Below are 17,938 nucleotides of genomic sequence, written 5' to 3'. Positions count from 1 at the left end.
TTAAGCCAAAAGGATGTTACTACTGAGCAATTCCCAACCTCTAAATACTATAGACATGGGTGAGGCAGTGTGAGGATATGTAACAGTATGCACTTAAATATGATAGAGACCTTACAGTGGAGAGGTGTCTAATCCATGTCTGGAAGCAAGTCAGGAGACAGCAGTACATTTTTTAAACTTTTCTATTGAGTACAGCTGGGCTTTATCCATCACTAGGGACTTGAATTTGTATTCCGTAAGAGCACTACCCGATGTTTGTCTTACTGGTGTATAGTACTCCATGATGGGGTAGTGCAGCTTCTTTCCTTTGGTTGTGCGCCCGGTTAGAAAACATGTCTGGCAGATGTCCACATTGAACTGCTTCAGACTGCGATACCTGTCAAGATCAATATAAAAGAGAGGCTCAACTGATGTTTGCAAGAGAACCGGACAGAGTAGAGTGGCTCAGTGTGTGCAGTTGTATTATCCTGCTGTTGGGACATAAATCTGTTTATACAGTCACACTGGGACGTTTTTGGGGGTTTCTTCCCTTCAAAGTGACAGAAAACACAGAGTGTGGAGAAAATAATAGTTTGTGTGTCTAATCTTATCTAAATAATATGAATGATGCATTGAGATTGTTTTCCCATGTCTGCTTTCTATATGAATGTGAAAAATCAGTAACTGCTATTATTACTACATATAGACATGTGTACATAAATTAATTATTTTCTCTGCAACATTATTATGAAGATAAACAATATTAAAGAATAACAGAAAAACTATCTTCACACTACAATCTGGACCATATTAGTTTTGGGGGCCAGATTTGTTCAGGAGCCATCAAACATGATGCTTTAATTTTTGCCTCAATAAATTAATATTATAGCATGTGCAATAGAGTAGATAGCTGCTGCTCATATTATTATAAACTATATTTTCCAATATTTCCAACAAGGCTTTTCTTCTAGTGAACAGTAATTCTATATTATATAATATAGAATATTAATTAAAAATAGCTGTCAGCTTTAACATTTATTAATTTTCTTCTCCTTTTAAATTTTTAAACATTCCCATTCCTATTCCTATTCCTGTTGCATTCTTATTTTTCTATTATTAACCAGCTGTAATTACAGTGAAAATCATCATTTTTGCATTCATGTCATTTTTTTTTTTACATGTCCTTGTAATTCTGTAATGCACTCAGGTTTACATTTTATCTGTAGTAATGTGCAAAAAGATCCCATACTGATTATTATTTTAGGGATATCAAAGCCACTGGCCACATTCAGGGTGCCGTAAAGCCAACTGTTACCAGCTTGGCTCAGCCTGGCAACAAACAAAGGAGAGTCTGCACACAGCCAAATTCAATTTCCCAATCACCTTTTTAAGTTAAACATATAGTGGGGTATGAAAGTGTTGGGCATCAGTGATGCATGGTATGTATGGAGGATGGTAAATGTATGCAGGTTGTTGAACAGGGTTGCAAGAACCAAAATAACCTAACAAACCAGCATGATCATTGATCATGGAGAAGTGAAAACTGCCCAGAGAGAGAGAGACAGTGGACTGAGAGAGCAGGTGTTATACCCTTGGCCGCTCCCACCTCTCAGGTGCAGCCACTTCTCTGATGACCCACCCAAGCTGCTGCTGAAAGTAAAGAAGAGAAGCAGGAAGCATAGAGGGTGGGCCATCACACTGCTCATGTCCTTATGGGCAGTTAGAAAACAGCACTGTCTAAATAAAGCATTTGGTGGTTGATACTCTCCAGCAACAACCAGGTTCATCCTTGTGTCTTTTGTTGGTCTTTTAATTATTTGGATTGTTGGTTGTGTATTTGTGTCATAAAATATAATGCATGTTTCTCATTGCTACATTGCAATTTATTTTAATTTGATTTCATTGTAGGGAGCCAATAGTCTATACCAGTATCACTTCAGATTCATTTTCATGACTTTATGTTTCTGTATGCAATACATCTTTGTATGTAGGAACTGCCTACCTGAAGCCCTTTATGGGACATTGTTTGCAGACATAGCATTTGGCCTGGTGCTTTGTTGACTCTGCAGCAGCCACTCGGTGGAGGACAGGCAGCCAAACCATGGACTGTGGCTCAAGGCTCATCCACTCCAGGAAGTGAGACACCTCAATGGCAGGTTTCCCTGGGGCCTGAAAAGGGAATGTTGTGGGAGGAAAGCAGTGCAGAAAACTGTAAACAACCCAAAAAAAGACCAATAGCAGGTGAAATACATAAAGTAATTAAAGAAGAAAGCAAACGTATTCGCACAAGGAGTATTGTTTGGCTGAAATAAGGACTCCAAGAAAATAGAAAAGATAAGAGCAGAAAAAAAGAGCATGAAAGAAAAGGTGCACCAGTTTGGGATATATTTTGCTTTTACGCAACAACTTAAATAGTTACAGAGCTACACTAAAAGAGACATAAATTCCGTTTCTCTATACACAGTCTTCTGTCTCTCCAGCAGACAGCTTGTTGGGAATTCCAAAAAGCAGCATAAAAAGGAAGTCAACCTAATAAAAGAATGACTCGCCAAGCACTTAAAATCCATGATGTGCTAAATTCTCATTAAGTCTGCATCAGAGATGCATTAAGAGGCTGATTTCCCTGGGGCTCCCTCCACTGCTCAGGCAGGGTAACATAATAAATGTGTGTGTGTGCGTGCACAGATCACACAGACTGTGAGGTGTACAAGGTGTATAGTCTCAAGGGGATGAAGGAGCTTCTGTCTGTTAGTAGCCAGCTTTGCTCCATGTGGGAGGTCAAATAGCAGACCCTTGCAATCCGAACACCTGGAACTGGCACTGACTATGATGTGCATGCCACTGCATCACAAACAGGCGCACACAGCAGATGGGATCTTTTAAATATCACTAGGGAAAATAGCGTGATAAACATCCCGTTATCCATGAGAACTCCTCACAATGTGGCAATTAAACAACATGGATTTCTACAATACATCACTTCTGACAGAGTATAAAAATCTTTACTTAAAGCTGAGTTATTCATATAAACTGTGCACATAAAGTAACACCTTCAGCAAATACTTATCCTGTGTGACAATCAGTGTATAAAAAGTGATGTCCCACAAAGTGATGTCACTCACTTTCAAAGTCAAGTTGTAAACAGGCAAATGAGTCACCCCCAAATTCACATTAAATTCATATTTTGGCTACAACTAAATGCATTGGCATGGAGCAAGTGGAGAAAGGAATTGATTTTAATCAGCCGTAGCTGATACAGCAAGCACGGGCCAGAATAGAGTGTGTATAATTAGGACCTGCAATGAAAATGAGGGAATTAAAAGGCCATCATTCAAAAAAAAAAGAAAGGAAAAAGAAAAACTCTGTCCTCCTCCTAACAACTCAGTAATTACTTGAGGTCCCAAATTGAATGCAACAAGTTAAGGCTCTTAAAACATACACCACATGTACAGGTTCAGACAAATTCAGAATGAGTAATAGACATCTTCTCGTTACTTGATGTACTAGTGATGATGACATGCTGTAAAACACTTATCTTTTATGCATGGTTAGTCACATCTATTACTGAACCATAACCCTGTAATAATGTGTTTCTGGCCTGTTTTTGTTTTTTTGGTACAGTATAATAATGTTTCTATTTTCTGCAGATGTGCACTGAGAAGCTTTTTTATTTGTGGAATTTAAAATTCTGCTGATATCAGTAAAACACAACTTCACCAGCTTCTGATGTGAGTCGTGACACATTAATTTTTGTACAGTTTTCATGGAAATCATTCACTGGCAAGTTTTTCACTTTGGACTTCATTTTTCTACATTTGTAACTCTGCCTGAGTGCAGACAAATTCTATTCTGATTAATTAAAGGTCCTTAATTATTTTCCTAGACATTAATAAGTGGTTTTAAAAATAATAGCATTACAATTAAGTTTTCAAGGTGTCCTTCAAATTTCTCATGGGCGCAATTAAGCTGTTGTTTCAAACATTGAAACTAGCACTTATGTCACAGTGTGTGGATATGAACACAAATTATCAACATGAAGGCCACAGCAGAAATTTGGATGTTATGACAATTATCTGATCAAGTGTGGTAAACTCACAACATTTTTTTAGACATCTCCTCTTTCACATGTGTATGTATCAGCAAACTCTGCATGCTCTGTTGCCTATCTATGCATTTCTTTAGATCCTGCATGCATGCAAGCGTGTCCTCACCATGCGGAAGCAGCTACGGACACTTGGCTCCACATTGCTGCCCCCAAAAGCAGCAACTTCGCCCAACTGGCGGGGGATCTGAATGGCTTCGTGGAGCAGCAGGCTGAGGTGACGCTGGTCTGTTAGACCTCCTGGACCAGACACCTGACGGAATAAGTCTGCAAAACGTATATTAAAAAATAATTATTTGTAATTGATTATGCACCTGTGAGTTTAACAGTGGCCTGTCAGTATCAACTGTGCAATTTGTAGGCTTTTCAAAATGTAAATTATGAATTAAATCTTAAATTAAAGCACAATGATTAAAAATAAACATGCCATTTTGTATTCAAAATAATAGTATAAATGTTCAGAGACAAAACCTAGAATAGATGAAAAGCTGCCTTCATTATCAATGAGCCTCAAATTTCAGACGTAAAGTTTCTAAACCAGGCTCTGTGGAATAATGTTTACTTCCATGACATACAGATAGAGACAGAAACAATATTAGTAGCCTGGTTGGTCAGCTTGGAGATGAAAGAGCTGCATAAGTAGAGTCTTGTCAGGGTTTTGAATGAGGCCTTCACCAAGCCAGCTGGGAGTCAGCCTGTCACTGAGGAGATGAATGCTGACAGGCGTGTGAGGGTGCTGCACAATGCCAGTATAAACGTTCCATGGATCCCTCTCTCTGTGTATTTATTCAGCCCTCTTGCCCATAACACCTGCATGTTAAACAGCCTGCACCACGTATTCCTCATAACCAGAACTCAGGCGTGCCCATGTTTCCACTGAGCTGTTTGATAGAGGAGGGTTTGGGACATGATTTATGGGAAATAAATCATATTAAGCGTGCTGATTGCAATGTTGCTCACTTTGTAGGACAAATAATTTTGTTGCACGGGACACAAACTAACCGACTCAAAAGTGTTGGAAAAACTAATGGGGAAATTATGGTTCAGCAGTGGTAGTGCATTATCCCGTTTACCTGCAGAAAGCATCTGTTGTCAGATGGGGGCAGGACCAAAAATATGTGGAACAAACTGTCTGTGGGCTATTCTTACTTGTGTTGCCGTTGGTCCATCACCCAGCCATGAAGAAGAGTGAAGTTCAAACAAAGAAAGAGCTGAATTGTTAAAAACAATGAAAAGTGTCCTCTGCAGCCAGTGTCTGTACATTTTATGCTGGATTTTTTTTTATCGTGATTTTTTTTGTTTGTTTTTGCACTTCTCCCATTCCTGGTGAACTCCACTTCCCTGTTCCGGCCCACTTGTTAACCAATCAGCGTTCAACTGACGCACAGCATCAGCCATTTCAAACAATGTGCAGTTGGGATTTTAGAGGACTGCACAGACGGGTGACCTATACAGGGTGTACCCTGCCTCTCGACCTATGACAGCTGGGATAGGTTCTAAGCCCCCCACAACCCTGAAAAGGATAAGCGGAAGAGGATGGATGGATGCATGTTTGCATTGGTTGAAAACTCTTATTCATAGGCTCTCTATAGGCTAATACCTCAGCAAATGGATGCAATCATGGTACCATAAATTAAGCATAACACTGATACTCATATTACTAGAAGGTTAAGTCTCAATAGTAATCACAAGTAAAATGCTTTCATGAATCTGTATCTCAAAGCAGGTGAATGCAGATGCTCCAGATTTATTTTGCAAATAGCATTTTGGCAACATCTGGAGTAAGAGAAATGGCAGACTGTTAGAGCAACCTTAACCTAGAAAAAGGAGGCTAACACACCTCTGGGACCCGTGAAGGCAAATCTGTTATCTTTCAGTCTAAGACCTGACACAGATGGTATGCCAAGTATGAATAATCTTTGCATAGGTATGTGAGTATTTTTTCAAATCCTCTATCAACTACAAGCTGTTCAAATGCTCCCTTTCTATTTTACCAATATGTAAAGGTTGACTCATAAACCGCGGTTACAGTAGAGCAGTAAAGGCATGTCTCAGACTAGAATGGCACACTAATAAATTATTACAGCATAATTTATAGTCAACAAAGGATGTAAGGCGAGCCTAAGCTCCATCCCAGTTGACTTGTGAAAATAAATGAATGAGAGCCAAGGAGAGAGCATGCATGAATGGTGTCTTTGGCAAGCAATCCTTTTAAGATTCCTGATGTACTTTGTACAAGTAAAAATACCTTCTCCATAATGGAAGGCAGAGTCATTTCCTCTATTAGACTAAGTGGATGTCTTTATGTAATACTGGCAATCAGGGCTGCTTTGTTTTGGCTTATTGTTTGCAGTTGAGAAGATGCATTAGGCACATGAGTGAGCATCAGACTCACATTTGTACTTCTCTTGGACATCTGCATTGCACAAGGTCACCAATCCCATCTTGAAGCTGAGAACTCGCATTTTGCCATTTCGAGCACTGCAGAAGAAAACAAATGTCAAATGTTACAGCTTCTGAACAGTGAATAATCTCAAATCATGGTGCTCTGGGTCATGATAATAAATTCATACGTTGCTTGAGCCCTGCTGGGAGGGACAAACTGTGGAGGAATTACATGGGTCAAAGCAGTACAGTGTAGGTCAGTGCAGTAGTGTGAAATTGTATTAGAACATAATCAGAGTAACTAAAGGCACTACTGGGACTCGGTGAAGTGTTGTGTCCATGGGTTTACGGCCAGAAGAGCAAAAACAAGCTGATATACAACACAATGTCACTTAGAAACACATGCATGCTCACATTCACATTCAGTGAGCCTCAAAAGTGCACCTCAAGCTGAAATAATAGTCAATAATCATTTGCCTGTAGAAAGGGCATTGTGATGGACAATGTTGCACACATCATTTTTCCTTAGTTTGAACTTTAAAAATAAAAACAGACTATAAGCTACTGTGCTTTGATTTGAAAGTCCAACACACCAACACTGTTCACAGCTCTGGTTCCAATGGAGCCAGAAAGAATTTAGAGCCAAGTTGAGCAGCAGTGGCACAAACCAAGCTTATTGAATTAACATTTGAATCGCTAAGTGAGAAATCAAGAGCATCATATTCATCAGAGAACATCAGATCAATGAAGTATAAAACTGAATCAAAGACTGAGTTAAATTCCCAGGAGGGAATCCTGATGCTACAGATGTGTTAAAAACAGGGACAGATATGAGCCACAGTGTCTACTTCACCAATAGGTCAAAACACGTAGTGAGACATTTTTTTTTTTTAAAGTATTTTTAGAGTCACATGGAATATTCATTCCGCTATTAGATTCAGGGCTGAAATGAGAGCACATGGGGACAACCGGCTGTCAGCTCCTCTAACACACTTTCTGCTGTGTGCCACATGCCATCTTCAGTATGCGCCCCAGCGCTGCTCTTCAGGGGACACTTCACTCCTGCTCACCTTGCTAGTGTGGCATGTCTCTAGAGGACACAGACTTAAACGCACACATGCATGCTGCGATATACTGGAAGGTGCATTTCGCTGAGCCAAACAAATGTAAAAATGGTCACACAAAGACACGCACATTTCACTGGCATTCCCTGCTACTATGTATTGGAAAACAAAAAGCAATTACTGGAATTTATTCAGAGGGTAAAGTCTCTGATTGTTTCTCATTAGCAGCAAGTAGTTAAGAGCTACAGACTGAATTTACAGTCCTCGTGGGGTTATCCCTGTATTTCTGTGTCTGCTTTCAGGGTTTTCTCTTTGGAGAACAGCACAAAATAGTCAATCAGGAACAAAGATGGGTGAATGTTGGTGTCAAAGAGGATTTGTTTCGACTGTGTCTCGGAGGGGAAGACTGGCCCTCTGCCTGGACAGTGTTATTCGCGCTTAAGTCATGATGTAGCTCTGTGGTTACATCAATGTGAAAGCAGACTCTCGTCCTATGACAATGACAAATTATTCAAAATAGCTTTTTACAGTAATAAGCTATGACACCAAAAATAGTGAGTGTGCATGCAATGCGTGAATGTGATACAGTATGTACAGTATTTATTTCATTTTAAGAATGATATTACCTCTAGTGAACAAATGTAACAAGAGGGAGTGATTAGCAGTGCTAAACCCAGTGAGAATGACGTCAGGCTCTGCAAAAGGATTAGCATGCTGTGTATTATGGTCGAGGACTGCTACTTTGATGGCACACCCATTTCTTAGCCTTTAATACCATCCTGCTCGTTAAGAATCACATAAACCATCAAGAAATTGTAAGTAGAACTCCACTAGAGAGAAAGCGATAGTCCAAATTTAAAAACACAACCAACAGTCTAAGTGATTTACAGTTACTATGTGAATTAAACCCATATAGCCCCATACCCAATATAAAATCCACATTTTTACCTCATTCACATTCAGCAACACTGTGCTTCGAGCAACCAGTGCCTATATTGCAAAGATGCTGATATTTCACTGTTGATGCTTTGTTTATATGAGCTTGGCACCGATTTAAAATATCTTGAACTGTGGCTATAATATGAAACTTTATGAGCATTATATGACAGAAATGAACGTGTCATTTCTAATAAAAATGCTGCACTACTTTGGTTTTGCACTGCAAAAAATACTGACCTTTTTCCCTCCATACATTATTCTTTCTTGTTAATGCCTGCTACCAACATTACCTATGAGGCAGCTGGACAGTTGACAGTTTGGCTGGAAATTCAGATTCTCGCACTACTCTTTTGAGGTCTTGTAACTCCACTCCACTTTTACATTCTTCTTGCAGTCTCTGAACTTTTTATTTATATTTGCAGTAGTACCCAGGTCAGCATCCCCCAGATAAATCAGTGAAAATACAACACAAAAATAGAAATGTTAACAGGTTAAAGGCAAATTAATAGTGGATTTAAATTTGACAGGAAGCAAAGTTATTATTACAAAGTATGGCTCCTGGATGCGTAGCCACTGGTATATGAGAGCTTTGAAGTTGAAGCAAAGTTACCTGGTGCAGCTTTTAGCAAGAGTAGGTTTTAGTAAATATTTCACTTTTGACTTGCGTGACCCTACTCACCTGTCATAGACGTTGAGAAGCCAGTTGAGACACATATCAACACAAAGTGGAATGTTAACCAGGACGGACCTCTCTTCCTCCAGCTTCTCATACAGAGCTGTCAGGCCATGAATTACCTCAACCACATCCATCACATGATCTGCCTGCTGCAGCTCCTGCTCCCGGAACATCTCCGCAAGGCTACTCAGTGCCACTAAATCCACTAAAAAGAACACATAGTTATTTAGGAACATAATATATCTTGAATAAATAAATGCATTTCTATTAGCTGTATAGTTTTTTTTAATGAGTAACATATATAGTATAAAGTTTATGGTACAATATTGTGTTATGTTTACAAGCATTTGTGCATGAGATAAGCCTAAACACCCACATATACAGACACATGAGTGCACATTCACTTTCAAGCACACATTCAGCCATAGCAGGATCATCATCCTCACCTCAGCAAACGAGAGCATGGGTGACAGCAGTGCTTATTCACCCTTTTTTCCCACTTAAGCCCTACCATATGTTTCAAGAGCAGTGACACAAATTTGATTTTGCTCTTCTAAACTAACTTGATGGCCCATCCCTATGAGTGGAACTAAAAGGGTGTCCGTTGATGCCAGGTATAATTGGATAGCATGCTAATGAGGTAGAACAGAGTGAGGAGATAACAGGAGTGTTTTAAAGGTTGGAAGGGAATCACCTTATAATGTATTTCTTACAGCACTACTCAATCATTCAAGACGTGTGCAGAGAGAAAAAGAGTAAAAATTCTGCAGTTATCAGGGCAGCCTGGCAATTAAGTTCTGTAACGATATCAACTGGTAGACCAGAGGAGTGAGAGATAAGAGAGCGGGCAAGAGAAAGGAAGTGGGAAAGTGACTGAAAAAGGTTTTTCACAGTGGTCCATGCATGCTATTACAGCAACTTGGGATCTGGAAGGCAGAGAAGGTAGGAAAAATAGGCTGAACATGAATAACTGAATAGGTGTGGAACTGGGCACTTGCAGGGACCAATATGAGCAGCTCTGTGGTCAGAGGGAGTTCAAGCACTGCAGATGTTGGAAATGATGAGATGTAAGGAAGGAGAAAAAGAAAGCAAGGAAAAAAAGGGCCATGTTGGAGGTATTGACCCTGAAGGGGCATACAATCAAGCTTCAACCATGCAGCAAAAACTAATTGCCTCCTATTATGTAACTCAAATGGACCAATTAATAGCTAATTACCCAGAATGCTAATGATTCAGGTCATGATGAAAACGAGGAAGGAATCTGGCAGTAGAGTAGTTCTTGTGGCGCTTGAGTTTTTCAGCACTTTTAATTGCTGCATTTCAAAGCTGATAGTATGGGAGAATGCAAAGAATATTTTCAAGTACATTTCTATGTAGGCTACAAAGGAATGGTGATGCTTTCGACAAGTGAATAAAGAACTGTGCCGCAGCTAATCATATCTCATTCCTAAAGAGAGCTTGTCATGGTGGATTAGTGATGGTGCAGGATAACTGTATATCACTTAACCAGCCATTTCAGCACAGCAGACAGAAAATGGCATCAATGAAAAACTGTACGTACGTCTCAGAGCCTTCTGAACTCGTCGCAGCTTCATCGCTGTTCTGTATGCAGAGAATTTTATGTTGTTCAGATCCGCTAATAGAAGTAGAGACGGATAGAAAGAGATTAGAGCGATGAGAGAAAACAAACTCATCCTGCATGACTCCACCATGCCATCAAGGAATTAGACATCATATGTTCCCCAGTTTATCACACCATTGCAGAAATCATTAGTAGTGCACTGTAATAATATTATCTGTCTGTGTGTCTGTGTGCATGCATGTCTTTTTCTAGCTGAACACACATATCTGACAGCAGGACTGTTTCCCCTGCAAGCTCCCCGTGTCACATCAGATTAACGGTAAAATACATGATGTCGTTTAATCACAATTAATTAAAGGCTAAGCAAGAAGCAATCACAGCGCTGGTAAATTGGGCCTCGTAGGTTAATGACAGTAGCGATGTAGTCCCTAAGGTGTTTGAAACAAAGGTCCCTTAATGAGCTGTATGACAGGACCTTCAAAGTTGAAGCCCAGTAGTGCCATGCTACTTGTTTCTGCTGCAGCCAACAGTGGGGGTCCTGGACAAATGAGCAAGAGGGTGTTTTAATTGTCTCCTTACTCACCCAATGCTTGATACAGTTCTGTCATCTTTGGATGGTCCCAGCATGTTGTCTGGGCCTGATGGCTAAAAAAAAAAAAGATTTCATTAGGAAGGCAAGAATTGAGGTGCACATCTTACAAGCCAGAGAGATCAAGGAAAAAATGGAGTACAAATGAGCCAAAGGGGTAGAGTCTGGCAGGTGCAGCAGACAGCAAAAGAGTGAGATGAAAGAGAGAAAGAGGAGAAACAGAGGGCAGAAAACAGTGACCATTATTTAGGATAAACGATCTTAGGGTTGAAAAGAGCAGACATGCATGAAAAGTGATAAGTTTTGTCACACTGAAATTCTGCTGGAGACATAATGACAGTGGCTTAAAGGCCAAAAAAACAATATAAAATCCAACTCATACCTAAATTAAGAACATACATTCACACCACTTTGCTCTCCCAAGAGTAACTCTATGGGAACATTCAGAAAATGTAGCATCTATAAAATAGATTCAATAGAAAGGACAAGCGCAGCAAAAGAAATGGGAAACTCCAAAGTAGAAAGTCTGCCAGCCCAGGACCCAGGGGCCTTTTAGGGCAGTGCTCATCGTTTTACCTGTGTGAGCACTCACTGATTGGTACCCAGTGGAGTGCTTTTCAGATGCTACTGCCACTCCCACTGGAACAGTAATGCAGCCCATAAAAAAAACGACTAGTGAACTAACACAAAAACCATGAAACTGTAGTAATTTATTAAGAAGATAAATAGTTTTAGGAGAACAACTGTACAAATGTTTGCAATACATATACAATAGTGTATGAACACACTTCTAAACAAACATATATTCACAGTTCAATGATAAAATCTCTAACACTCCAAAGGTAAATAAGGTAAATAGATAAATGACTGCTCAGGCAAACACAACTCACAGTGGCTCAACAGAATTTATCCACTCTTTAACAAATATTTGTCTAATGGGAAAGATTTCTGAAATGTGAAAGCATTTATATGTAACCTAATGAAGGTTTATTATATTCTACACCAATGGATTTGCTTGTACAATGGACACATTATCCCAAATCGACAGAAAAAAATTGTTTCTCTCCCTACAGTTGCTCTCAAGAGGAAAACTTCTGTCTCTGTGGTCAGTTTGGGTGTTATAAGAGCGTTTATTATAGGAGGTCGAGGCATGGGTTGTTTTTTACAGTTAAGACCTCTTAATGCCACCCATATCTTTCTTTTTCCTTCAGTGATTCAAAGGCGCCTGGGTCTGGGCTCATAGCTGATGGCTGTTGTTTCCAGCTGTTTTCCAGCTTATTTCTCTACCACAAAAATAGCGACAAGTGAAGAGGATACGGGCATAGCTTAAGTATGTGATTGACATGACAAGCATACAGTGATTTTCTATTGCAGCTTTCATGTTGACACTGATGTAGTTGGAGCAGATACATCAGTCACAACTGATTAGTCATTCCCAAAAATAAAACCCCAGCCCTCCCAAAAAGGAAACATCTAACATGAGCATGATAATAGAAGTAAAATTAGTTATTATGCAAATTCAGTCTAATTATCTAGCTATGATGCTGGTACTCCTTAATTTTTCACAGAATTTATTAGTTTGCCACATCTGAACAAACTGTATTCAATTGTCTGTCCTCCCACTGTGAGATCTCAACAGTAAAAATTAAAAAAAGGGTGCAAAGCAAGGAACACCCAGTAACAGGGGCTTTACATTAAAACTGTTCTGCTACAAGTGACATTGGTGTGAAGCAGAAGAAGCCAAATTTTAACTAACTTAATTCCTCGCTTATTTTCTGCTAGATTGGTTGTGGTTTGAGATGCAGTTTGAGGGAGTCACAGTGCCTGAGGGATTGGTGTTTAATCCTGTGGATTCCTGGCATGTCAGAATTTTTGGTCAGCTATGTTTCACTTTGAGCAATTATCGCCAAAAACTATAAACTGCATGTTCTAATATTGTGGGAATTATGTTCAACATATTGTGTCTACATAGTAGTAAATTACATTTAATCTGCAAGAGTCTCCATATTTTTTTTTTGTTGACAGTAGAATTGCACAAAGCAATGCTGCCTTTGTCTGTTTTTGTCTGACGATGCATCAGTTTTGTTTGACTAAAGTTCCAGTGGTCTTAAACTTGCGGCCTGTGGGCCGCATCCAGCACCACCCCCTACTTCCGGTCCGCGATTTGATGTCAAAAATATCAGACAATTTGGCCCTTTAAGTTACTTTTTTGACATTTCGCTTTCCCCTCCAATTAAGAGGAGTTAGTGAAATATCAAAAAAGTAACTTAAAGGGCCAAATTGTCTGATATTTTTGACATCAAATCGCGGACCGGAAGTAGGGGACCAGAAATTTGAGGCAGCACTGACTAAGAGTTCTGTGATAGTTCTGTAAAAAAGCGAACACAGAACTTGCCGGATTTGGCCATACAAGACCAAACACTAACATACTGTACCATCCATCCATCCATCCATCCATCCATCCATCCATCCATCCATCCATCCATCCATCCATCCATTCTCTTCTGCTTATTGTGGACAGACAACCATTCACACTCACATTCACACCTATGGGCAATTTAGAATCACTAATTAACCTAACCACACTAACTGCATGTCTTTGGACTGTGGGAGGGAACCACAGTTAAAAATGCAATGTGTCTACCCAGGTTTGGTTAGACCAAATTGCAGAAAAATAACGAATGACCCCCATTTCGATCTAACCACTTAACTTGCCATGGAAAAAGTACATTTGCTCCGACAATGCAGACACCGACCATGAAGTTGCACTTACTTGATGTAGTAGGGCACTTTGTTTGGGGAGATAGCACGCTCCCATGGTATCTGCACTGAACCTTTGCAAACACAGAGAGACAAAATCAATTCCAAAATAAGCATGTCATGCATGAACAGCCATTGTGCACAGTGTCCCTGTCAGTGTGTCCAGACACCATATCCATTCAGACCTTCTTAACAGAACTAAACAGGCACAGTAAAGCCAAAGAGACAAGTCTATTGTGTGGGATTTCCACAGAGTATTGGTTTGTTTGGCACGGCCTAATGGAATACTGGAGGTAAAGGAGACTGTGACACAGGGTGACTGTAGCATTTAACGGTCCCCTAAACTAAACCACAGGAGGTTCAGCTAAGGATCAAAGAGGGCAGACGGCACTAAAAGAAGCAACAGGCAGACAATACCCAACAACAGTCCATGTCATTTCCCATTATTGTATATTGATATGGCACAATGCAGAGCTGTGTGCTCTGCATATATAAAATACACCAATCAGCCAAACATTAAAACAAGTAGTAATGGATTCCTCCAGCAGCACAATGAACTCCAGCAGCCTGCAAAAACTGCTCTGGAGTGACTTAAGACAAAGCACAAAGCAGTAACTCTGCCTCAAAACTTTCCAGATCACATTTTAATCGCCAGAATCTGTTACACAGAAGTCCCACCTGCACCTTACAAGATCCAAAGGACTCGCTGCCAACTTGTCTATGTCAGACATCCTAGGATGTCTTGGGTCCACGCCTCAATGCGTCAGAGCTGTTTTGGCAGGACAAGGGGGACCTACACTTGGCAGGTGGTTTTAATGTTGGGGCTGATCACAGTACACACAGATACGCACACAATGGCTGAAGTAAAAGTACTAATACCACGATATTAATACTCCACTACTGGTAAAAGTCCTGATGCAATTAAACTATATATATATATATATATTTATATATTTATATATATAGCAAATGGACAATATGGAATATGAAACAAGCTGAAACATAGGCATGTTGATGCATAACACCACACAGACATAAACCCAGACATTTCTGCAGGGCATAGTGGGCTGAGTTGGCAGTGGAGTACTGCTATATAAGCCCCAGTGTGGCATCTCTGATCCAGCGTGACAGCAGTAAATCTGGATGGGGTTGGTGAGGACACTAGAGACACACAAGTACACACCAACACTTCAGATGCACTTGCACAGACAGAGCCCTGCATCATTCAGCCTTTCAGTTCATCAGTTTAAACTAGGCAAGGTAAATCACATTTTTAACCTCCCCAACCCCACCCCCATCCCTACCCCTCACCCCACCCCACTTTCCTCTACTTCTTTGTAGTCTTTGAAGAGCAGCAGGTAAAAGAAGAGACAGAATTCACAAATATGTATCTCTGCTCAAATGAGAGCAATGACTCTTGTGATGAGCTTCACTGGGAATGCTCATCACAACAGTGTGCTGGAGATGATGAAGACAGATGCACAAAAGCCTCCCAGCTCCACCTCTAACCCAAATGTACACACAACCCAGCATGGGCACACACACAAACACAGCAATTTATAGCCTTATCACCGCTAAACTGTAATACACCTAGGCTTCTTTTCACCCGCCCACCCAGACTTGAAGACAGTGCCTCAGCACAGCGTGGTACAGAATGGTGCAACATGAGGCACCAACTTCAAATAGCAGAAGATGACTCTTACTGGAGAGGAAGTGCTGCGATCCAGGGCCAAAGTCTCTATGTGCATCCTGGAGCTGCTTCAGCCGCTCCTCAATGGAACCCTGAGGACACACACAAACACACACGAGCAAAGTCAAATCAAAGGGAATCGTGCTGTTTGCCACTGCACCACAAAATCCCCACAATAGAAATGCACACACACACAGACCACCTGCTTCTCCTCCATTAGTTAACTGCAGAATATAAATTATGTCTTTTTTTTTTATCTGCTTCTCCTCTTGGAGGACTTTGAGAGCCTTTGAAGAGCAGCAGGTAGGAAATGAAGACAGATATTAGAAAATAATATGTTGTTGAATTGTTGAAATGAGGGCAGCAGCTTCTGGTTGCAGTGTCAGTGTGGGGGGAAAAAAGCTGAAGAAAAGAGATAAAATGAGTGTGAGAGAGGGGGTTGGGACAGCTGACGTGTGTTGCGTCAATAATCATGAAGACCACGGAGTTGACAAAATTAAGTTTGCCGTTGCCTTTGTAAAAACATTTCATCAGTTATGTTTCCCACCAAATGGGATTTAGGCTGCCTAATCCTGGTTTATTTGAAATATATTGGATTTGGCACTTGAATCATTGTCAGCTGGATGTTGAAATGCGTCCTCAAACAATGGGAGGTAAATCCACTCTCTGTGAGGTAGGCAGATAACTTGAGAAAAAGAAAAGAGTGAGAGGCTTTTAGACTTCAAAGAGATGTACCATCAGTGGGTTATAATGTGTAAAGTTTGCTATACTGAGTTAGCATCTCTCAGTGTATATCCCTTACCAGAAAATTAAAAAAAAAAAACATACTCTGGAGTGTGATTTAAATTGGTTGGGACGAATATAGAACATTGTCAATGTGCCGAGGAGATATAACTGCCAACTGTTCTGTGTTGTACAATCTATTTGCTGTACAGGCAATTTGGGTTGCCATAAGGAAGACAAATGACTAAATTATCCATGATCAACAAATATTAGCAAATCAAATTTGGAAATACATTTTTGCTAGCATTAGTCCGGCCAAAATAAACAGGGTACAGGATGTTGCTGGGATTTAAAATTTATCATTTTAATTAAGACAGCAAAACGTGACATGGAGAGGGAGACAAAGGAAGAGGTTTCTCCATTCATTTCAAATTAATTGAATTGAATTGAATTTTTATTTATATAGCACCAAATCACATCAACAGGTACTTTACGGCTGCACGACCTCAGACACCTGTCCCCCTTGGATGGGTGTTCTGGAACGCAAATTTCTTTATATGTTTACACATAATGACAATAAAGTCTTCTTGAATCTTTATATTGTACACTAAAGACCCTGCAACATTGTTCTTCCTCACCAAGATACCACATCAGTGCATCTTACTGCACTAAAATTAATAATGTGAATGAGCAGAGGCAGCAGATCAACAGAAGTACAAGTAAGACGGATCTTCATATGTTGCTTGGGCCCTACTGCAATCGCAGAAAATCTGAAGGCAATCCAAAATCTGCAAGATGAATAACTGCTGGTGTCTACAGACACTAAAAATCTTTTTACCACACTGATCATCAGAGAAAATTATAAGCCTTCATCTACCTTCCTTTACGTCCTGAATCAAGAGGGCACACCAACTCTGTAGTACCTAGTTGCACGAAAGATATATGTAGCATAAATAGTTCCTGTGAAAGAACTTTTGCGTGGAGGCTCTTTTTACATTTTATGCAAAGGGACATAAATTAGGAGCAGGATAAGCCAAATCCTGCTCTTTCTCCATAGATCACTTGTGCAACAATTCTCAACAATCCTTTCTTAGGAGAGTGGCGATGAAAATCACAGATTTGCACTTTGGTATTTTTGTACATTTTGATCACTTTTTGAACACTGTAAGAAATAGCCACTCAAAATTAGCGTATGATTGACTGATGACTGACTCAGGAGTTAGTTTGGTAGGTTTGGTTGTGCCAATAGAAAATAATATTTTTTTAAACAGTGAAATCTCTGCAGAAGCTATTAAACCATTGATGTTTAGACCCAGGTTAATGAAGACTGCAATATTCTGATGACTTTCTTGCCTCTGTTGCATTTTCTTCCTTAGGCCTGAACACCATGCGAAGATTCACAGTGGTCTCGCACCACCTTTGCTTTTTGCAGATGTTGTGGTCCTGTCA

The 17,938-nt window shown here is 40.0% G+C and overlaps 1 protein-coding gene across 1 annotated transcript in view; it reads right to left on the bottom strand.

Annotated features, from left to right (window-relative positions):
* The window catches only part of drp2 (dystrophin related protein 2), an 86,674-nt gene that overhangs the window by 22,043 nt on the left and 46,693 nt on the right, over nt 1–17,938 (bottom strand). Inside the window, exons 7-15 of the mRNA XM_030739048.1 lie at nt 15,780–15,858; nt 14,090–14,150; nt 11,311–11,372; nt 10,707–10,781; nt 9,149–9,350; nt 6,477–6,562; nt 4,191–4,348; nt 1,982–2,148; nt 265–376 (exon numbers count right to left, since the gene is read on the bottom strand). Of these exons, the coding sequence (XP_030594908.1) occupies nt 265–376; nt 1,982–2,148; nt 4,191–4,348; nt 6,477–6,562; nt 9,149–9,350; nt 10,707–10,781; nt 11,311–11,372; nt 14,090–14,150; nt 15,780–15,858 (1,002 nt within the window). The remainder of the gene's footprint in view (nt 1–264; nt 377–1,981; nt 2,149–4,190; nt 4,349–6,476; nt 6,563–9,148; nt 9,351–10,706; nt 10,782–11,310; nt 11,373–14,089; nt 14,151–15,779; nt 15,859–17,938) is intronic.

The sequence above is a fragment of the Archocentrus centrarchus genome, chromosome 10 (assembly GCF_007364275.1).
Source record: "Archocentrus centrarchus isolate MPI-CPG fArcCen1 chromosome 10, fArcCen1, whole genome shotgun sequence".
Classification (NCBI taxonomy): Eukaryota; Metazoa; Chordata; class Actinopteri; order Cichliformes; family Cichlidae; genus Archocentrus; species Archocentrus centrarchus.
The sequence above is the reverse complement of the archived record's forward strand: the minus strand, read 5'-3'. Positions and strand labels throughout refer to the sequence as shown.